The sequence below is a fragment of the Helianthus annuus genome, chromosome 10 (genome assembly GCF_002127325.2).
Source record: "Helianthus annuus cultivar XRQ/B chromosome 10, HanXRQr2.0-SUNRISE, whole genome shotgun sequence".
Taxonomy (NCBI): domain Eukaryota; kingdom Viridiplantae; phylum Streptophyta; class Magnoliopsida; order Asterales; family Asteraceae; genus Helianthus; species Helianthus annuus.
The window spans coordinates 121,881,482-121,905,867 of NC_035442.2; the positions used below are offsets into that span (position 1 = coordinate 121,881,482).

General features: G+C 36.9%; 1 protein-coding gene across 1 annotated transcript; it reads right to left on the reverse strand.

The window, feature by feature from the left end:
* Positions 1 to 9,576: 9,576 nt before the first annotated feature.
* On the reverse strand, positions 9,577 to 10,450 carry LOC110881509 (betaine aldehyde dehydrogenase, chloroplastic-like). Its single transcript, XM_022129739.2, has 2 exons — positions 9,786 to 10,450; positions 9,577 to 9,711 (listed from the first exon to the last, which is right to left on the reverse strand). Exons 1-2 carry the CDS (start codon positions 9,939 to 9,941, stop codon positions 9,577 to 9,579), a joined length of 291 nt encoding a protein of 96 aa, XP_021985431.1. The 5' UTR covers positions 9,942 to 10,450.
* Positions 10,451 to 24,386: the final 13,936 nt, after the last annotated feature.

Consider the following 24,386-nt stretch of genomic DNA (forward strand, 5'->3'; position numbering starts at 1 on the left):
TATAAACAAGATATAACACTACAAATGACTTATAACACTATAAATGACTATAAAACACTATGAATGGTATATAACACCATATTACCATTTTCTAAATCTGTATAACACTACAACCCATCGTTCCAGTGCCGGCGAAGACATCGATGATTCAGAGCGGCAGAGACGTCGATGATTCAGATCGGCGGAGATCGGCAGAGATGTCAGATCGGCGGAGGAAAATCGATGGAGATCAGAACGGCGGAGATGAGATCGGCGGAGATGTCAACCGGCGGAGGAAGGCGGAGATGTTCAATCGTCGGAGTGTTAGGGTTTTAATTGAAGCAACAGATGGTGATTTGATGATGTTGTTCGTAAAATTCTAAAAGAAGAAAGAGGATCGAAATTGTAGGATTATGATTTGCAGTTTCCTAAATTCTAGTGGATATAAAAGACTATATTACCCCTACAATTTACAAATTAGTCCAAAAAATAAAAACACATTTTACAATTTGGTTCCTATTATCTCAACCATTAGATCAAAGATCTAATGGCTGAGATTCTTTCTTACCTTTCTCACACTTTAGACTTTTTTACAGGATTTTCTACCTATATATATATATATATATATATATATATATATATATATATATATATATATTCAAATTGTGTGGTATTTTCAAATGAGATTTAAAATTGTACTTGGTTGGAAAAAAAAAATATAAATATGTTCTCGAAGAGATGAATGTAAATATATAACAATATATTGACATGTTATTACTAAGATCAGAGTAATCGATTAGGGGTAAAACATAATATCATACGAAACATAATATAACTATATGAGGTTGTTTATGATAAGTTATAACCTCAATATATTTTAGTGACCTTTCTTTTGCGTAATTGGTTTAAGTTTAGGCCTTTATGGTAATCTCTCTTTAATGAAGCAAGACTCTTTGGTACACCACATCAACACCGTTTGCCTACAAAATCTAACGGTCTCAGTTCGATCAAAACTGGCGTCCCCTCATACACCACCCTCCAACATCCTCTATAAAAACTCACACACACTCTTATATTTATTCTCATCAGCCACCTTCATCCCTACTCTACAATGTCTTCCTTCACAATCACCATGTTGTCACTTGCACTGCTTGTTGTGTCCACAATGTCATCCATGTCCCCGACAATGGCACCACAAACTTTTGTTGACGATATAACACCCGCTCCGTCATCTGTGTCTCCATCTCCATGGACGTTGTCAGTAGGTGATTCTCCTCCATATGAACGTGACGCAGCGTCTCCTTCTCCGGCTACGGCATTGGATGCATCGCCTCCATCGGACAGCGCTGCGCCTGCTCCGGCGCCGAGCAGTGGTGTTTTGAACGAAGCAACTGTTGGATTTTTAGCTGTTGGTGTTTTAACAATGGCTTTATTAGTATAAGTTTTCTTTTGGTGTTATTAACTTAACTAAATAAATATTTACTTTTATGAAATTTGTTGTGATGTTTATGACCTCAATGAGTTTCATTTATTAATGTTTTGGGCTATGATTTGATTAGGGTGATCTGAGATCTTGAGATAGTGTATTAATTTGTTTATTTTAATTCTAAATATTGTAGAGACGTCTTCCCTTCGGTCTATAGTAAAATATAAAAATACAATATTATATTTGAGAGAATGATATTTGGTAAATCAAAATGTATGTTTTTAGAATAACCATCATAATCTTGAACATAAACTGCAGATCAATACAATGACAATCTGATTTTTGGTATTTGGTCTCATATATGCACATAATTAGTCTAAATAAAATTGTTGTGAATAAAGTTGATCATTCAAAAAAATTTACATGATTCAACTAAGAAACGTAAATACAAATTTCGATGTAAATCATAAAGTTTCTGTCGTAATAGTTAATGATATGTAATACTATGTATACTAAGAGATGATAAAATTTGTAAAACTTGGTTTTGACTACTATAAAAAAAAGTTGCTTATAATGATTTTATTTTACAATTTAACCCAAAAATAAATTCGATATATAGCTCGGTTTGTTATCATAGAACTATTTCGAATATGACTTCTTAAAATTGTTGTGAATACAAATTTGGGATGTAAATCGTAAAGTTTCTATCTTTACAATAATTTATGATATGTAATACTATGTATAGTTAAAGTTTCTATCTTACAATAATTTATGGTATGTAATACTAACGAGATAAAGTTTCTATCTTTACAATAATTTATGTAATACTATGTATAGTTAGAGATGTAATAATTTATGATATGTAATACTATGTGTTATTTGTGAAGATGAACTGGAAACGATCGACCACATGTTCATTGGATGTAGGTTGGCTACGGAAGTGTGGGCGAGATTTTGTGTTTGGTGTAAGTTACTACCCTTATGTGCATTTTGGTTTAAGGATCTTTTGGACGTTCACAAGACAGCTAGACTAGGGAGAGATGAGGCGAATACTCTTGCTGGTTTGATTATGGTTGTTACTTGGAATATATGGACGGCGAGAAACGAGAAAAGAGTTAATAACAAGAGATGCGAGGCTGGTGATATTATGGACTCGATTAAGTCGATAGGTACCTTTGGTGTAAGTATAGAGCGAAACGGTCTATTGTTTGGAGCGAGTGGTGCAAATGTCCTTAATTGTTGGTTTTGTTTTGGTTAGACACTTTTTGTGTCGGTGGCTGCCTTAGCTCTGTTTTGAGGGCTGGATAGTGTTGTTTATATAAGTTAATTTTCAACAAAAAAAAAAGTTAGAGATGTTAAAACTTGTAAAACTTCGTTTTGACGACTATAAAAAATTACTTACAATATTTTAGGGTAAATTACACTTTTCGTCTTTTATGTTTGTATCAGATTGCAATGGATAGCCTTTAACTTCGATAATTACAGTTACAATCCTTTATTTGCAAAACTTGTTACACTCTAGGTCCTTTAACACTAACCCAATTAATTTTAAATGTTCAAAGATGTCACATAGACCCCATGTGAGGGCATTTATGTCTTTTCACACCTTTATTTAAAGCAAAAAGAATTTTCTAAACTTATAAAGAAAATAAAACTCATCTCTCAACCCTCTTCTCTTTCTCTCTCTCACTTAACATTTTCTCACTTTACGTTTTCTCAACCCTCTTTAAAAAACACTGAAAACACAACTAAAAACCGAAATTAGAATCGAGAATCAACCTTTCAGCATCGCTAACAACGCCAACAATCAACTGATCTCCTAACTCACGTGCTTGCCGGAGTGCGTTACAGTGACCGTAATGCATCATGTACAACCGTCCATGTATACACGTACAAGTTTCTTCTTTTATCTTTCTGGCAATGTTTACCGGTGAGTATTCCGGCCAAACAACCGTTATCGCCACCAGTGATAGGGTTTTTGCTTAATTTTTTAGCGGAGTTACCTGTTCTGGTGATGTCGGAGATTGAGATTTAACCGGGTGGGGTTTGTGGGTCGACTTTGAGGGTGAGGAAGTCTCCGATTCCATCAACGACGCAACCTAAGAAGTCGAAGTCGGGACCAAGGTTGGCGATGGTGGCTGGGACGAAGGATTTGACGGAGGTGTAAACGGGTTATGTTTTTGCAAAGCTATTTTAGTATATCTCATGATTTATGTAGATTATTGGAATATATATATATATATATATATATATATAGAAACGGGATCAGGAGAAAACGCTCAAAAGTATGAGAACGGTGAGAACGCATCCTGGCCCAGCACGTGTCCCGTGGCATTAAGAAGGGCGGAGGGGCTTTTTTGTCTTTTCAGTCTTCTTTTATTTTCACAACGCGGTATAATATTTTTTGGCGTCTAAATTTTTTTTGGCGTTAATTGTATTTATTAAACTTTTTGGCGTTTAATTAATTGTTTTTGTGTCACATATATAATTTTTTGGCGTTATATCGTTTTCTAGTTATTTTTTTTGGCGTTTGTACCGTTTTCTATAACAATTCACTACGAGTAATTAATGTTTACATAAGATTAAAATAAGTCCAATTTTTCTTTTTGGCGTTTATTGAATTTTTTGGCGTTTTAATACCCTTTTACAAGGTGTTTTGCTAGCAGCTGTTCTCCCAGTTTTCATTTTACTAGCGTTTTGGTGTTTGTAGTTTTGGCGTTTTATATAATAATGTATTTTATTTATAGAGAATTAGATAACAAAACAACATATAACTTGATATCAATACAATATAAAATGAAAACGAAAATAGTTAAAAATGGTAATCTAATTTTTCTTTCCAGTCTTCAATGTCATCAGCCTCTTCCTTCTTGAATTTGTTTTTGGCATTTTGAACCTTTTTTTAATAATTTAGCTAGATGCCAACTTTCCTTCATAAACCCCATCTTTTTCAGAAGAAGCTGTTTAGTGGCATCCTGTTTTTTGGTGTGATATTCTTGTTTGGTGGCATGTCATTAAAGATCAACTCTTGCTTGATGCTATTTGTAATAATGGAGTCCAAAATAATATTTTATTCTTATGTTGAACCCTTTCTTCCATGCCTATAATCATCGGGAACAAAGCTCACATGATGACATATCACTGTCATCAGTCTTTTTTTCTTGAATATTTGTCCATCTTATTTAGCAAAATATTATTGAGTTAATCCCCTCAGAAAAAGGATCCGTTTCAGTGAAACCTTTGCCATCTGTGGCGTTTTAAAGGGGGTGGTTTCTAGAGGATATGGCGTTTTTTGTGTTTTTCTGGGTGATTAATTTCATTGTGTATAGACCCCTCTCTTATAGGAGTTTTTTGGCGCGTAGTTTAGGGCGGACTTTTTATTGTAATAAATGATAGTAATAAAGTAACTGTCTTTTCGGTTACTGTTTTTGTATTTACTGTGTTGATCAGCTTTTATCAGTTTTATAGGTTATAGACGTCCCATCTTCTAAGTTTGGCGTTTTTTTTAAATGGCCTTATGCAGACCAACATGACAAAATACAATAACGGAGTAAATTGGGAATATGTCACAGAATAGTAACCAAGTTTCAAAAGTGTTCTAATTAGGTCACTCGTATCGTTTTTGTCTCAATTAGATAACTTAACCTTCAAATCGAGTCATGTCCTTTTTTCTATGCGTCAAGAAAAAAAATGAAGAATAAGATGTTGGGGTCGGATTATTTTAACATATGAAATTATATTTATTATAAATAAAAACACTTTAATTACATTAAAAATTAAAAAAAACAAGTTACAATTCACGTCATCACTCAAAGTTAGCATCAAATAAAATGGAAAAAAGAAACAAAAATCCACATCACCATGGTTACTTATGAAATGAATGAAAAAACCCTTAATTTTAATGAAAAATGAATGTTGAGTGACCTGATTGGAACACTTTTGAAACTTCAGTGACCTATTTGGAACACTTTTAAAACTCGGTTACTATTCTACACAGGAAAAATATTTTTTGTTATTTTTGGCGTTTTGTTAGGGTTAACCATTTTTAGTATTATTTTGCCGTTTTGCTAATAAAGATAGAAATATATCATTTAGTTATCTTAAAAAAAAGATTACATAGAAGAAAAAAATTAAAATCCTTCGTCAGAAGATACTTTATCTGAATAGTATCCATCACTTGTGTCATCTTCTTCCTCCTCGGAGTCTTCATCTTGATCTTCATCCATGTCATCACATTCACCTTCATCAGCTTCTTGTTCCTGAAGATTCTGAAGCCTCCACCTGAACATGTCTTGCATTAACTCCAATTTTGAGTCTATTTCTGTGTTGGTACAAGTGACGTTATGCAATTCTTCCATGAAACCCATTCGCTGCTTTGTCATGATGTTCTCTAGCCAGTAGACTTCCTGCTCTCCGCTGTCGTATGTAACCGTCACCATGTCTGTTTCATCATCAAAACGCCATGATGTCATGATAGGGTCTGGTTTCACATCTCCATTGATTGGTCCAAATTTGCTGGTTAACGCTTTCATAAGCATATGCGTTTCATGGCATTTGTTGCGATGCCAATGGATAAGATTGCCTCTGTATCTCTTCTTCCATCTTCAGAATTGCCCTGACCGTCTTAACATACACCCTCTTTCTGTTGTCAAAATGGAGGACGTATCGCCTGATTCCCAGAGTGTATCTCCACAAAACGATTGTTTCCATTTTTGGCGTTTTGTTTAAGTTGGCGATTTTGGTTAACGAATTTTTTTTTTTTTTTTTTTTTTTTTGTAGAAAATGGATAGATTGAAGTGATTATGGAAGCTATGTTTTACCTTTGTTTATATAATGATGTTTTTGGCGCGTAATTTAGGAGGGAATTTCTTCTAATAAATGTTAATAACTGAAATTCAGTTATTTGTGTTGTTTCATTTTCCTATAATATTCAACGCGTTTTATTACTAATTTTTGGCTTTTTTTTAATGGCGTTTTATTTTTTTGTATGGCTTTTTATCATTTGATGTCGTTTTGAATATGAGGAGTAAAAGACCCTTTTACCCTTAATGAAGCGCGGCCCACATAATAATATTGATGTTATTTACGAAAACGCCACCACGCAATCTAGTCCATGGATTGTTTTGATCGGACGATCCATAAGCGTTCTCACCGTTCTCACACTTTTCACCGTTTTCTCTAAATCCTGACCCTATATATATATATATATATATATATATATATATATATATATATATATATATATATATATATATATATACTAGTCGTTTACCCGCGCGATGCGGCGGGAAACATATCACTTAGGCTGGTGAGTTTAGAGCTATGTACGGGGATGTAGTTTCTGATGTGGCATGCGACGACGATGGTGGCAATGTAGCAGAACGTGAGGGTCAGTTGCGGCCTTCTTCGGCGGCGGAGAATCAGCGGTGTGCGGCAATTGGTGGTTTCGTGATGGCGTTTGGTGGTTATTGTGTGACGGTCGGTTACCGTCTTTAGGAGAAAACAAAGAAAATTGTGTGACGACATATTGAGATACTCGTTTGGTTTTCTTATTCGTAACATCTGTATGGTTTATCTATGCCATAAGTATTAAGTTGAATATCTATGTTTCATATAAGGCTAAGCAATTCTAAAATCTACTATCTAAAGATTAGATAACATAGATTTAAAGTGATTTATCTTCTGCTTGTTTTAAATTAAAGAGGAGACTTGTTGAATTTCATTTTCTCTTACAACTCTTCTTTTGTGCATTCTTTTAATAATATCAACTTTCTCTTCATAGAATCAGATTTTAGTAATTCGACAAGAACTTTTTGTACATTTTGAAAAAAAAAAACACATGAAATTTTGAAGTACTCCAATTAAATTAGTTATATTTTAATGTATTAAATGAGTCCTATTTACCACATATCTCATTTAAACTTATTCATTTAAGTTTATGTAATTAACACGAATATAGAAAAAGAAGAAAGTCTTACAAAGACATGTACAACAGATTCATAGAATTCAAATTTTCTTGTAAATTTATTATATGCTAGTTAAATATCCAAAATCAAGCACAATGGTTAGAGCTTTGGTACATGCCTTGTATAATATACTCAAATTCTCATTTCTAAAAAAGTTCTTAGAAAAGCTAATCAAATAGATAACTTAGAAGTATAAGCTTGCTACAGGATCTTGACACACTAATTATAGATAAGATAAAAATTTTGGACAAAAAGGGTTTCAAACAGATTTAATTACCCATAAGACTATGAGTAATAGACATTATAAGGGCATGAAGTGGATTGATAATGCCCCCAACACCATCCTCGTGGGCTTTATAAGGGCATGAAAAAGGAGGGGCATTTTTGGTATAATGCCCAACGGAGGAAACAAAATTGGAAAGTAATAATGAATGAGAGCATTAAGAAGCGTCAACCATTACATATTTTTAAAAGGGTATTATAATGTTGATGTAGCGGAAAACGCCATTTAGGGGGCATTAACCATTACAGATGGCCTAAAGGGTTTCAAACCGATGTTACAAGTTGATCAATGTTGTCAAACTTGTAAGCTAGTACCTCATATTACCATGAAGTCTAAGACTACAAAAAATGTTGAAACAAAACACAAAGCTAAAGATGTGCTCATGTGCAATATGTGTGAGTCTGAGACTAAGTTAAATGCAGCAAGCAAGCATACATTTTTTGTCAATTGCCAAAACACATATAGTGAGAGATTTATAAATTAATAATTTATTTGGAGTTTTAAACTTAAAACATATACCAGGAGAACCAGTAACATTATATTATCTAATACACACTACACAATTATTTTGCAGACCTACCCGGAACTCATAAACTACACAATTATTTCGAACACAAGAATGCACTGATGCTTTGAATCTTTAAAATAAGCAACGACCATTGAAGAAATTAGTTCAGCCAAAAACTAAAATGACGACTATCTTTGGTGTGTCAGCAGGCCATTGTATAAACTTTGAAGGGCCACAACTTGATGTCCTCCAACACATTGAAATCCCTGATTACTTCAGCTAAAACGCACGTAAAAAGTCTACATCAGCCAAAAGTTTTCATTGCAATTTAAAACGTCAGTTGTTAACCGAGAGGTCCCGAAAGTCGGCTTAGAAACCCGTATGACGACGGGTGTAAGAAAAACTGTTCAAAATTGCTTATTAACGGCTATAAAGTCTACGTTATAACTATTTAAGATGTCCCGGGGGTCGGTTTAGAAGCATGTATGACCACAAGTGCATGAAAAACTGTTCAGATTTGTTTATTATTAACTATTATAAAGAAGATATACAGTTGATTAAAGACACAAGTAATTCAAGGGAGATAAATATTATGCCTATGTGCAAGAATTTGAACCACCTTCATAACGGGTCGAATGGTCCGCTTGTAAAGTTAAGTCTTTTACTTTTCTATAAGTTTCAAGCTGCAACAAACTGTCCCACATAAATTTTACAAAAACATACAGTAAATCTTCAAGCGTGTTTTAAAGCGTCTAAAATCTTTGGAACTCGTATTTGAACCGACTTATAAGCCGTTTTGGCCATTGACGTAAAAACACCCTTTGACAGAGAAAAGGAGCCAACCTGACCAGCCCTTTTCATGTTTCATCAGTTAGTAAAACAACTTTTTGACCCATTTACTGGCCTGTTTCGACATTTACTGAAAAATGACGTTATTTTCAACCTGAAATTAGGTTGATCCATTACCCAAACTACATGCGTCCATATGGTCACCCAAAGTCTATTTTAATGCATTTCAAAAATCTAAATGCTTTCTTCTTTTCAAATCCAACCCTACCTGACCAGTTTCTACCCATACTGAAATATAACCCGTTTCAACGTGAACCCATTACCCAACCTGCTGAACAGGACCAAATCAGATCTCACAAGTCACAACCAGATTAATAAAGATAGATTTATCTATTCCCAATTCCGTTGTAAGCGAAATATCAGATAACTAAATCACAAATAAAGGTGGTAATCTGGAATCGTTTTGAGTCTTGACCTATTACCCAACCCACCTAAGCGACCCACATTGCACTAAATGAACACAAAAGGCGATAAGTATATCACACTCTAACCAGCTAGCAATGTGATTAAAAGTCTCCCTCCTTCATTTTTAAATAGTTAAAAAATTATCTATATGTAAAAAAAACTAAGGTATGTGCAATCGGTGGCTTAGGGCTGGAAAATATAGGATTATATGGCTGTACGATGGGGCTACTTCATCAAGTGGTTTTACACAATCAATGGCTTCAAGCTTAGTGAACTTATCCTTTTTCTCAGTAACCTATGCGTAACTAACTGAAAGCTTTAGAAAACAAACTGAGCCCAAATTTAGAATATCATCCAGAAAATCCTTACCTTTGCAGCAATGGCACGAAGATACTTTGCACGATGAGCCCCAGAAGCTGATGCCCATTCTTTTCCTTCATCACATTTAAAAGCTCTGCGTGCTGCTTTCACAGCAATATTAATATCCTCCGCGGTAGCTGCTGCTGGTATATCCCCTGCAACCATATTTTTCAACACATGCAAGTAATGTTAGCAAATCAAGACATGAACAGACCAAACAGTTAAGAATCAAGAACATCAGGTAGTAGATTGCATAATGCATACATGAGATTAACAATAATAATGAAAAATACATAAAGGACTCAAGTAAACGTTCAACTTCAACCCCACCAAATCAAGCACACCTGTAACCCCAAGCAATGCCGGAATTCCATCTTTACCATATCGAGTGGATCTCTATCGTGAAGAACATCGGACCGAGAGAACTAATCGAAACCCTAGCCGTCGCCCCCGCTTTCTGGCTTTGTCGAACCAGCACAAACACGCCACCAGTTTCTAAACTATTGAAATCAGCAATACAAACCTCAAAATTACAAATTTTCAACATCAGTTTCTAGAACTAACGAAATCTGAAGCACATGACCTACAAAAATAAGAAAAAAAAAAGATTGCTAGAATTACCTTCGTTGTCAGAAAACGTACATGCAGCCGATAAATCAGAACCGGGTTGTCGGAACCTACCTCAACCACCATCTACAGCCAGATGCTCGTCTCATTTGCCACCAATCTGCTCGACAATCCCACTGTCGGAACCCTAATCAGCGGATTTTAACACTGCACACCACACCGTCATAGGTTGGGGTCATGGAATTGAAATCGAATGGAAGTAAAACCCTAGATCTGGTGAAATCCTTACAGATCTGTTCATATCGCCAGAGAGAGAGAGAGAAAAGGTTGATAAAGTTTTGTGAGAGTAAATCAAATGGACATACAGTCACCTGATTCCGGCCATTCTCCAGCAAATCTGTGGATCCCTTGTTCAAATCTGTGGATCCCTTGGTGCCTTCGACATCTGAAAAGCATATAGAAACTACCGTCAAACATCATAACTTGCCAGATATATTCATTAAACGGTATCAGTTCTTACCAAGTTGCCAGATAAAGCTTGTGATAGATCTCATGAAACCCTAGATCTGCTCATCAAACGGATCTGGTGATAGATTCAAACGGATCTGGTGATAGATCTCATGAAACCCTAGATCGCCGAGAGAGAGAGAGAGAGAGAGAAGAGAGAGAGAAGATCTGATGTTGTTTTGTGAGATGTGTGAGGAATGAGAGAGAAAGCAATTGGTGATCCGTGTGAAGTCAAATGGACGGTCCAGATGTAGATCCGTGTGAAAAAGTTAAAAAAATGGATGGCAGATGTAGATCCGTGTAAAGGGTAAATGGTTTTGTGTTTTCTTGTGCCTTAACACTTGTACATTGTGCATTAAGTGTTTTTTCAACACCTTGTTGAATTACCATCTTGTCCTTCATATATGTTTATTAAAGTAGTATAGATATATATATATATATATATATATAGAGAGAGAGAGAGATAGCGGTTAACATACAAAAGCCCTTATCATAATTCACGTACGCGACAATCATGGCCGTGGATTAAAAGCGTGATTTATTGTATGTGTGATTATTTAACACATGCGTGATTATTTTCAGCAGCTTATTCCATGCGTGATAATCTGATACATGAGTTCCATGCGTGATAATTCAGTTCCATGCGTGATAATGTGTTCCATGTGTGATAATCACATATATCTGACGGACAGGCTTGTCGCATACGTGAAGTATGATAAGGGCTTTTGTACATTATACTTTCTCTCTCTCTCTCTCTCTATATATATATATATATATATATATATATATATATATATATATGAGAAAAAGTATATACACAACTAGAAAGTGATGCTTAATCATGAGGTAGGTAAACTTAATGGTTGACAAAAGCTGAGCTTCTTTATTGATCAAAAACATTTTCAAACTCATCAATTCACCCAAATTAACAATTTCCACTCTGCAAACTTCCTCTAGTTAAACGTGAAATTACAGGTATGCGTTGTATAAATGTAGCCGTATTGCAGCAGAAAGATGAGCGTAGACGGAGGTGGGGGTGGGTGGTGGTGGTGGGTGGGGAATGTGGGGTGGTGGTAGTGGCAGTTTGCCATTGTTGAGTTGCAGAGAGAGTGTGTTGTAGGTGGAGGCGCAAATGAGATGGGTCAACATGTTTTTAGGTAACATTTAAAAGGATGGAACTAAATAAATAGGTAAATAGGTAAAATTACAAAATTACCATTAAGTGAATAGACTTAACAAAAATTTTTAACCTAGTTAGTAGTAAAAGACGAAAGGTCTAATGAGTTTTCCAAATAAAGGATTGTGACTGTAATTATTGAAGTTAAAGATTATCATTGCAATTTAATACAAACATAAAGGACGAAAAGTGTAATTTACCCATATTTTTATTATACAAAAGGTTGTATAATTTAACCCAAAAATAAATTTGTGTTTCACATTAACCGAAAACTATTAAAATGAGTATTGGTATCGGCTTCCACAACATCGATAACGATGTTGTTCGGTCAGTACGAGCTCGGTTCCATATAACTATTTCGAATACAACTCCATTTCAATAAAATTTATATCGAAATGTCAGGAAAAAAATTAAATGCAACTAGGTATTTCCTGGTGAAAGTGTGAAACCCATGTGTTATGGCGGGGAGTTAAAACTTTTAAGACTCTGTTTCGACGATAAAAACTTATTTACAATTATACCATTACATAAAAGTTGTATGCTACAACACACAAAGTAAAGTCGTATTTTACAATACTGATACCGTCATTTCGTATACAACTCCGATTTCAATAAAATTTATATCAAAATGTCGAGAGAAGAAAATTAAACGCAGCCACATTTAATTAAAAAAAACTAACGAACAGAAGTTGTAAGATATAAATAAAATTATTCGGCATAAGGAGTATATTATTTAAAGTATAAGAGCTTAAACTGAAACTTAAAAAAAGGAAAAAGGAAACCTTCACATAATAGTAATCAAATCTTATATCAGTTCCACTAAATTCACTTAAACTTTTATTTTTGTCTCTCTAAAGTCACTCAACTTAATTTAGGGTAAATTACACTTTTCGTTCTTTATGTTTTAGCGGGTTACAATGGATAGTCTTTAACTTCAATAATTACAGTTACAGTCCTTTAATTGGAAAACTCGTTACATCTTTAGTCTTGTAGCACTAACAAGGTTAAAAATTTCAGATAAATCTATTTGTATAAGGGTACTTTGGTCTTTTTACCAATCTAATTAAAATATTTTATAAATAAAACAAAAATCAATAAATAAAAATACATACCTGCATCTTGACCCATTTCTCCCCCTTTTAACTTCATCCTATCAATCCAGATCTACATCTTGATTTCTCTTCAGGTACACAAACCAACTCTCAAAATCAAAACTTTTTCAACACCCATTTATCATTGCAGCTTTCTACAAAAAAAAAAAAAATTGAATTCAATTTAAGTTTGCAGACATTAAATCATTGCAGCTTTTTCACCACCGCCATTAAATCATTTCCGAGATCTTGTCATCACTTCTGACCCCACTAACCGTTTGTCGGTATCAATTTCATCATTCATAACCGAACCTAGGGTTTGTTGTTAATCAATCACTCTGTTAGGGAACATATGGCGCCATTAATCTATACTCGCAGAACCTCTACTTATATCTCTGCTCTCACTCAAGCCTTCAATAAAAAGCTTCAAAAAGTTTCTCTCTGTCTGATGATTGTTATTAGTAGAATTGCAATCGGAGATTTGTTATTTCAATGGAGGTTAATTAGTTAATCGATCGGTTGATTTGAATTTGTGCATTGAGTAGAAAAATTGTAACAAAAATTGAGTTGTGGAAACTTTGTGGGAAACTTTTGTAGGAAAATATGTAGTTTTCTAGTAGTGGTTATAGTTATTTGTTTGGTCTTCAGGCACTTGATTCGCCAACTCAGAGACGTGATTTGTTACAAGAGTTGTTTGAAGACATAGCTTTAAGTTAGAAAGCTGCAATGGTAAGAGAAGTTGCAGGTTTGGATAAAAAAGGGAGTTGGGGGAGAAAAGAGGGAAATTTATATGATGAGATAGTTGGTAGACGAAATGGACTTAAATGCCCTCACATGCCAAGCACGTGATCAGAACTAACTTAATTTTCTAACTGTGTTTGGGATAAAGGAGGACACGTGCAACATGTTTTCTAAATAAATGATTGTGTTTGTAATTATTGAAATTAAAGGCTGTCTATTGCAACCCGCTACAAACATAACTGATGAAAAATGTAATTTACCCCTTAATTTATTGTTCTAATACTAATTGCCATAAGACCGTGGGGTATGGTGGGGCGGGGGTTTGGGGCATGGGTTGACACGTGGCTTTGGTGGGCTGACCCATATTGAAGACGGTATGGTGGGGCAGGGGTTTAGGGCGTGGCCAGCCCAAACCTCCATATTTATATTTTTTAAAACAAATTTAAATATTTTAATAATGTTTTTAAATAAAGAAAATTACATAAAAAAATTCCTAGTGCTTGTAATATTTTTTCTTTATCTCTTCTCTCGTCTCCAACATTAGTTCCAACTCTTCACCTATCAGGTGATCGATGGGCTAGGCTAGAAATTTCATATCATCTCGTCTTTGTTTCAGGGCATCCCTAGCTTCTTTGCTCTTCCGAATTTTGGCCCTTTGTTGTTGGAATACGTTGAATGTATCTAACTTACATGCAATGTCTTTCAACTGAACGTTGTATACTCCCCGACGTAAGCCCGAACTCCTAACTGAAGGCGATGGCGTACCCGATCTTGATTTTTGAGCACGCCTTTTTGCGGCATCTCTTCCGTATTCTGGCCGGTTAGGCGAATCATCCACATAGTGCTCCAACTCTTGATCTCATGCATCCGATTGGGCTTGGGACGAGGGTGTCCTTGACCTTTTGGATGACGTGTTAGTTTCGCTACCACTGGGTATATTCGCCCATTTCTTCATGGAATGCTTTACTGATCGCGTCCCACAAATGGTTTCTATGTTGAGAATTTCCTATTTTAATAAAAACAACATTTAATATATTACAAAGTTATATAATAAAAAACATAAATATTAAAATAAGGGCTACAAAATTTTTAAAAATACCTAAAGTTGGATGTAGAGATTGCTGAACCCAAGCCCTCGCCAATGCAACTTCTTCTTTAAGGACCCATCTTTGTTGTTTTCGTTTGGTGCTTTCAAATGCTTTCTCGGCGTCGGTTTTTTTCTTGTGACTTCTCTTCTTGATGGGTTTGGATGCGGAAGGACCATCAATGGGGGGTTGAGTTTCGGGGACGGTTTCGGTTTGGGAAAGGTTGATGGACGTTTGTGAAATGTTGATGGGCGTTTGTGAAATCGGGCTAGGTATAGAATCGTCGGTGTGAGGGAAGTTAGTATACAAACGATAACGATTCGAGAGAAACGATGCGTAACCCGCCATATCCGGCATAGTGGAGTGTATTACAATGGGAGCAATTGGACGATTAGATGGTGGGCTAGGTGTTTCTTGTAATGCCCACGGATTGTTCGGGTCAAAACCACGATTATGAGGATTCATTTTTCGTATTGTGGTTGGATGAGAATTTTTTTTTTTTAAAATAAGATAGAGATGATTATAGAAGAGGCGGAGTAGTTGTGATAAAAAAAATGAATTGAAATGTGAGTTTTTATAGTGAAAAAATATTTTTTTTACACATAGCCGTTGCCCAATGTCATCTTGATAGCCCTGCCCAACGCCCGAGCTGAATCCCCCGCCCAAGGGGCCACGCCGAAACCCAAACCCATCTGGGGTGGTGACTTAGGCGTTTGTACCCAACCCACACCCCATACCCTAGAGTCTAACAGGTTACCTTGCCGATGTGTATTTTTTTCCTTTAACTTCTATTATGTATGTGGTAATAACATGGCCTTTTTAGTAACTAGTGGGGTTTCCTACTCGATGCAGTGCAAACTAAAACAATATTGATTCGGTTCGTTTACTACATGTACGGCCACTACCTTGGTATAACAACAAAAATAGAAAAAAAAATTAAAATAAACTCGTGATATACCCAAAAGGTTATCTGCACGTGTTTTACATCGATCGAAAATTATAAAAACGAACACCGGTATTGATTCCGATAATACCGATACCAATGCCGATATTGTTCGGTTTGTATCAGTCCATGTAAAACGCGTGTATCGAACTGATATTGTAACGAACCGAACTAATACCAATTGAATGCTCGCGATAACGTATTCCCTTAACGCGCGGTCCAATTAGTTCAAGTCACTTTGTCACTTCAGTCCAAAAATGAAACTTTTTGTATCTGTGTCACTAAGGTTTCATTTTTGTTGTCATTTCCATTTAATTAGCAAAATGGGTTAGAAATTTATACTCATTCTGTTGTTTTCCTCATTTAAATGGAGTATATAATCGTCATTTTATGCCTGAAATCCATTAGAAAAACCATCATTTGTAAATTTAGGAGGATCATGAATAGTGGTTCTATTTTTTAAGTGTTTTTTTTAATTTTTATTTATGCTTTTCTTAAGTATTTATTTATTTATTAATTATATTTTATTCATCATTTGGATTTATTTTTTTAATAATTTGTGTTCGTTATCTTTTTTAGAAAAATCTTACTCCACAATCATATAAACTTTATTCAAAATAACCGTGTTACTGTCATATTATATTAAACTGAACCGGAACCAACGATGAATGATAATTTATTATTTTTAAGTATTATTTTATAAATAATATTTTATTCAGCATTTAATTTATTCTATTAAATAATTTGTGTTTTATGTTTATTATGTTGTCAACATTATGATAAAAAATTTATTCAAAGCGAATATTGTTATTCTATTGTACCAAAGTACTAAACCAGAACTGACCGAACAACATCTTTATCAGTACCATTATTAATTTTTATTGTTTTTCCTTTTAATAAACTGACATCGTATCACTAGCATTTGTACAAAATTGAATTGAACAACAATGTTATCGATACGTGTATCTATTTTTATGGTTTCTTATTTGATAATGGATGTCGTGCCACTACCGTAGTTAACTAAACCGAGACCAACCAAACTACATCAATATCGGTACCGGTATTTATTTTTATTGTTTTTCCTTTCGATAAACTGACACTGTAACGGTACCATATCATACCGAGCAACATATGTACCGGTACTTGAATTCATTTTTATAGTTTACGGTTTTGATAATTTTTCTTTTGTACACATCTGTCCGTGACAATAATATGAATATCAGTAGTCTGAACCAATCAGTATCGTTCAAACAACATCGATGTTGATATTGGTGTTCGTTTTTATCGTTTTCGATCAATGTAAAACACGTCTGGATTTCTATACTGAGTGCATGTATCATAATACCGGAGCTATGAGGTCCCCTTGTTGTAACGCTTTTACAATATTGTAAATCTTAGTTTGAACATCCTTACCAAGAGGGTGTTTTTCAGAGGAGGCATGAATAAAAATAGCACCTTAACGCCATATGAATGTTTACTGCAGCTTATCATGTTGAATTTTGACTAGTGGGTATGGAGAGCCTCATCCCCAAGGGGATGGGCCGTCACGTCAGCGCCACGTAGGCTCGGCTTGGAGGGGATGGACCTAGGGGGTGGGTGATGAACCCCTTTATATATATATGCATGTATGTATGTATAGATGTGTGTGTGTTAGGAGAGAGGAGAGAGGGGCGTCGAGATCGGCTGGTGGGAGCCGAAGTTCACAGGCTTGGGGCGGCGATGGGCATGTGGGGTGGAGAGTTTGGGGCGGCGGCGGGAGGACGGGCCGGGGGACGAGCCCCATACCCACTAGTCTAATTGATTGATTTTGATGTTTTTTTTTGTAGAAGATTGTATCTGACAATTTAACATGCATATCAGGTGTTGGATAAAATACCTCAGTTAAGATAATATAAAAATTTTAAATGATGCAATGCTAAATTATATAATTTTATTGAAAGTGTCTTATGGGAATTACAACTATGTTAGAATCAAGATGAGACATACATTTACATAATTAAGAGGTGAAGGTTATAATGTCCTGAACTTGTTCAAACAGATACATGTTTCTCATTCAGACTCATCCATGCTTTAACTCCATCACCATGCTTGTCATCCATTAAACTTACCATATAAAGTGTACGATCCGTTGCACTAGCCCAGTCGGGCTTCCTCCAACCAAAATCGACCTTGTATATAGGAAACTGTTGATGCAACAAATAATAGACCAAGGATAGTAGCTGGGCTGGTTAGGCAAAATGGTTGAAGGGTTCAACTTTGCCTAACGCATGTCGTGGGGTCCCCCCACGTTTGCAAGACGTGGAGAAAGGTTCACTAGATTGTTTTTGTTGTTTGCTGAAGATCCTCCTCTGAAGTGTGTTCAGATTCGGATGAATGAGCAAAAGGAATGTGCGTGTTGAATGTGAAAGAAAGTAACTCGCATGGAGCAAGTACTCGAAGTGAATGACCAGAGATTTCAGGAATCAGGGCTGGCCAGGAATGTCCTGCTTAGTAAATGAAGTGTCTAATATATAAGAGAAGACATCACCCAAAGAGGAATGCATTTGACTAGTGACCATGCTTGCAATGGGGGACTTACCCTTTCAGGGGTTAAAGCCTTTTGACCCGCGGATAAAAGAGTGTGCTCTGTGGACCTGCGTTGCTTTTGTGGATGATGGGTTGGTGAAGCAATCCAGAGACGTGACTTTTTACTGTTCCCGTGTTGCTTTATCTTAACTCCCCAGGTTTTGAACCTTTGAACCTTTTTACCTTTTAAGCGTTTATGTATTAATGTCATTTTATTTGGTCTTGGGCTACCCCTGTCATTAGCCCCCCAAGTCAGAGGTTTTTTGGGATGAGCTCAAAGACTTCTGACTTTTATACATGTATTTTACTGCCTAAAGGCTTCAAGGGTTCAAAGCTTGAAGGGTTGGAAACGGTTGAGGTTTTTGAATTTTGACAAGACGGTTGACATGACTTGTGTCAGTTTTTCAGGCGGCGGTTTTTAATTCTATTGTCTAATTATATTAATTCTTATCTCATTGATTTACATATACTTTAACAGAAGAACATCATTTTCTCTCTTTTTCTCAAGTTTCCCCCTTTTTTCAAAACATGTTAGTTTCCTCTGCTTATTTTCTGTTTAATTTCTCATAATATGGGTGCTCGTAATGATTTGGCAAAGTCGTTTTCTCGAATGACTCAGGAGGAAGTCGATTTGTTTTGTATGGAGTGGGGGATAGGGACGAAATTTAAACCGGTTGCACCGGCTTGTGATAAATCTATCAATGAATGTCCTCCTGGTTCGATTGCTTTGTATTGTCGTCATTTTGAGTTTTCCAATCTTCGTCACCCGTTTTCAAACTTCGTTTTGAATATTCTGGAATATTATCGAGTGTCTTTTGGTCAGATTCACCCCCTTGGCATGGCTAGGGTTTTACATTTTGAAATTTTGTGTCGGGCCTCCGGGTTTGACCCATCTCTGTTATCATTCCGCTGTTTCTTCCGGCTTACTAAGAATAGTGATTGGTTTACCTTCGAGACCACTCAAGTTGATACCTGTTTGATTTCGTCCATGGTTTCTACACTTGGGGTCTGGAAGGACCGGTTTTTCTGGGTGTCAGAAGAGATTGTTCCTTTTAAACTTGTTTGGAGACACCCAGATGCCGTTTTGAACGAACCTGGGCCTTCTGCTTCTGATATAAATACTCGTTTTTTAGAAACTCTTAGGGAGTGCCCTTCAAGGATTCGTCCCTTCCCTGAGCATTTGTTGGTGTTATTGGGTCTTAGTAAAGTGTGGGAAAAGGCCAATCGGGATCCGGTGCTCATTAGAGATGGGAAGGGTATGCATTTATTCTTCTCTTGTTCTTTTGTTCCTATTTCTTTGTTTGCTTATGTGTTGTTATGTTTGTGTTGCAGTTATGTCTGCACTTGACTTTATCAAAAGTGATGATACCTCCGACGTTGGCTTTGATGATGTTGCTGCTACCCCTGGTGAGAATGCGGTTGTTAGGGGTTCTGATTATTGGTTCGAGGGTTCTGGTATGTAAATGTCCCCAATGTCAGAGGTTTTACCAAGGCTACTGCTTCCAAGGGTTCCACTCGTCATTCACAACGCCATCTGAAAGGTGTTGATCAGCCCTCTGGTTCAGAGCCTATCGATGTTAGTGATGATATTGAAGCGTCAGCAGATCAAGCTATGGATGTCAGCAAGGGTAAGGAGAAGGAGTTGATTGTTTCAAGCAAAAAGAAGAAGTTAATTAAGAAAGGTAATACTCCTGCTATTCAAGGTTCGTCAGTCAAAAGTGTTGAGAGCTTCGAAGGTTCAGAGGTTCAGGATGTTTATGTGCCTAACTGGGGAGTTAAAGTTGGTGATAGTTTCAAAGACCCGGCTGTTTGTGTTGAATCCTTAGCTCATTTCGCCCCCCCGGTGTTCGAAGCGCTATATCTGAAATGGAGGCTGATCATCTTATTTCTAGGATGATGCTGAGTTCCTGCAACCTTTCGGCCCTGTTGGCTGAAGGTGTTACTCGTTTTGCCAAAGGCATGCAGGAACATGAGGAAGCCTCCAAGAAGAAGGAAAACATGAAAGCTTCGATTGCCGCTATGAAGAAGGAGATTGATAGTTTTTCTGAAAAAGAGCTGGCTTGGGTCAAGAAGGAGGGTGAGCTGACAAGAAGACATGAAATGGAAATGAGTGATCTCAAAAAGAGTTTTGAAGCCGATCGATTGAAGCTAAAATCTGACAGGGAGGCCTTAGTTGTTCAACAAAAGGCCTTTGATGAGGAAAAAGATGGCTTGAAGGCTTTGGTTGCCCAGGCCACTGGGGATAACCGGTGGCTTATTGAGCAGGGTTTTCATCAAGTTGTTACCTATCTTCTTCACTCTAAAGAGTTCAATTCTGCTCTTGGTGAAGTTTACACTAAGCTGCTCAATTTGGGTAAACATCAAGGTCTCATTGCAGGTTATAAGCTTCGTGAGTCTGGCCATCCTTTGGAAAAATCTCCTTTGTACCGTCCTGAGGCTTCCGATATCTTCAAGGGTTCCGTTGAGCAAATGGAGAGGTTAACATACCCGTATGTGAGCCAGGTTGCTTCCTGCTATGGTAAGCCCCTTTCTATCTTGCAGGAACTAAAGCCAGATTGTCTTAATGAGAAGGTATGCGTCGAAGTGCTTAGCTCTCTTTCAAGGAAACGTTCCTACTCAGGAGATAGCGAAGATACCTTTTCTGGAGAACTTGATGCTCCTAAGGATGCCAGCTTGGAGGGTTTAGCTGTTGGTGGTGAGGGCTCGAAGGCTAAGAAGATCAAGAAGACTAAGAAGGCCAAAGGTAACAGCTCTGGTGCTTCTAAGCCTTCTACTGATGCATGATATTCGTAGCTTTCTTAGCGTTTTTTTAAAACAATCTGTGGTTTGTAATATTAACTTTAAAAAATATTAGGTTTGGCAGGAACCCTTAAGGTTCCTGTTATGTGGTTGTGTTTTAGGCCTGTATGGCCATTTGAACAATTGCTGAACTTACAAGTCACTAGGACTTGTTTTAACTTGTGTTTGGATGGTTGAAAGTCTTTCAAGGCTTTCTTTGCCATGATACTATGTTTAATTATCTTCTTTGTGTTGTGTTTTTCATACTTGTGCCTATTTTGCTAAGGCAGCTTGTCTGGCTTTAAGCCTTTGAGCTTTTTGGCGGTCCTGTATGTAGGTTGAAGCGTTTAAGGTTTTGAGTTGTTACGTGTGTAGCTTGAAGCCTTCAAGGCTTCTTGGATTTGTGACTTTGCTTGGTTTGTATCTTTGGGTTTTTATAAACTTTTGTTCAAGTTGTTGCATTGTTCCTTAAGTTACTTCTTTTTTCTTGTAGCTTGTCTTTGTCAAGTTTGTGTTGTCTTTATGTTTTTTATACCTTAAAGGGTTCAGTGTTGCAGTCACTTAGCCTTGGTATTTTTAACAAGAAGATATAGCACCTATCCTATTCATCATTTTCTTTTATTTGTTTTCGTAAGCCTGTTTGTTGGTTATTTTTCTAAGGCTTAAGGAACGTTTGGTGTAGGCTGTTCAAACCTGTCTATGAGACCATTTTGTTTTTGATAATAACTCTCATGGAGTTGTATTGATTTAGGAACTCACCCCTTATATAGGTCCATTCAACCTTTGAACCTATTGAGCGATGTGGCCTGGGAGCTCATCCCCTTACATGGCCCTTGCCATGGAGTTTTTTGCTAGGTTCTCAACCTGATCTTAGGATAGAAAGACAAATTTGATAAAACAACTTCATTCATTCAAGAGATATTTTTACAAAAGGTGTTCCTAGTTCAACTCTTGAAATGCAACTTTTTGGAATACAAACCAATATTTCCCGTTTAAACATGGAACCTTTTTAATGTTTTTCCATTCCAGTGTCTTGGAAGCCTTTTTCCCTCTAAGTCTGCTAGCTTATAAGATCCACCCTTATGTGCTTCAAGGATGGTATATGGGCCTTCCCATTTGGGCCAAGCTTTCCTTGGTTTTCTTTTTTGCTGGCTTCATTGTTTCTAAGCACCAGGTCTCCTGGCTTGAAGCGTTCGTTCTTGACTCTCTTGTCGTAGTAGGCTTCCATTCGTTGCTTGTATTTGGCTTCTTGAATTGCGGCTTGGTCTCGTGCTTCCTCTATGAGTTGTAAGTTTAACATAGTCTCTTTTTGGTTTGTTTCGGGATCTATGTTGACGATTCGTTGTGTTATAACTCCTATTTCAGCCGGAATCAGAGCCTCGGACCCAAATACCAAGCTATAAGGTGTTCTTTTGTGGCTTGTTTTTTCGGTTGTTCGAATGGCCCATAAACACTTGGAAATTCTTCAAGCCAGTTGCTTTCATACCTTCCCAATCTTGTTTTGATACCTTCCACTATGCTTCGATTCGTCCTCTCAACTTGATCGTTTGAATGTGGGTAAGCTACTGAGCTGAAGACCTGATTGATTCGAATTCTTTGCACCAAACGCTGAAAGGCTTCTCAGCGAATTGCTTTCCATTGTCGGTGACAAGTACTCCCGGCAATCTATAACGGCAAATAATGTTTTCCCAAACGAAGTCAATGATTTGCTTGCCCGTGATTTTTGCAAGTGATTTAACCTCAGGCCACTTGGTAAAATAATCTATGGCCACCAATAAAAATTTTACTCCACTTTTTCTTGGGGGGAATGGACCGACAATGTCCATGCCCCATTTATAGAATGGCCATGCTGAGGTTATTGGGACAAGATCATGTTTGGGACTTTTCGGGACAGGTGCATGAATCTGACAGGCATCACACTTCCTTAGCTGCTCAGTGGTGTCTCGGTGCATTGAGGGCCAAAAATACCCAAGGTTCATGAGTTTAGCAACCACCGATCTAGCTCCGAAATGAGCTCCGCATATTCCTTCATGAACCTCTTTGACCAAATACTGACTTTTCTCAGGACCAACACATCTTAGCAAGGGTGCAAGGTGACCCTTTTTGTAGAGGGTTTCACCTTGTAGTATTTACTGCCTTGCCTTGATCTTACCCCTTTCAGCCTCTGTTTGATCACTAGGCAATTCACCGTTTTTAAGGAACTTCTTGATTGGAGTCATCCAATTTGGATCTTCTTCGGTGATTACATCTTGAACTTCCAACTCATCGATTGATGGAGCCTTTAACACTTCTACCAATACCTTCTTTGTAAGGTGAGCAAAAGTGAGAGGTACGAGTTTACTCAAGGCATCTGCCTTTTTGTTTTGAGACCTGGGAATCTACTTGATGCCACACGTTTGGAAGGTGTTCATCAATTCTTTTGATTTTTCTTTATACCTTTTCATGTTGGGTTCCTTTGCAATGTAGCTATCATTCACTTGGCTTGAGACCAACAACGAATCTGTGAACACTTCAAGCTTTTGGACCTTCATTTCTTTAGTCAGTCTTAAGCCGGCGATTAGTGCCTCGTATTCAGCCTCGTTGTTGGTGGTCTGAAAATCAAAACGGAGAGCATACGTGAATTCCAACCCTTCTGGGTTAATCAAAATGAGCCCAGCTCCTGACCCTTCAACGCTTGAAGCCCCATCGGTAAAGAGCTTCCAGGCTTCAAGGTCTGAGGGTTCAGTGGCAGCTGTGTTCACCTCAGTGACTGTTTGCTTCTGGACTTCTACAATGAAATCAGCCAAGACTTGGGCTTTGATGGCTTTTCTTGGAACATAGGTGATGTTATGTTCACCTAGTTCCACTGCCCATTTGGCTAATCGTCCCGAGTTTTCTGGTTTTTCAAGCACACTCTTGATAGGTTGGTCGGTGACCACTTGTATAGGGTGTGCTTGGAAATACCTTCGAAGCCTTCTAGCTGTTTGAACTAGGGCTAGGGCAAGTTTTTCTAATGGAGGATATTTGATTTCAACCAATTTTAGAGTTTTGCTGAAGAAATAAACTGGTACCTGAACCTTGTCTCATTCAATGGTGAGGACTGCACTTATTGCTTCTTCAGCGACTGAAAGGTACACCGAGATTAATTCTCCCGTTTCTGGGGCAGCAATGTCAGGT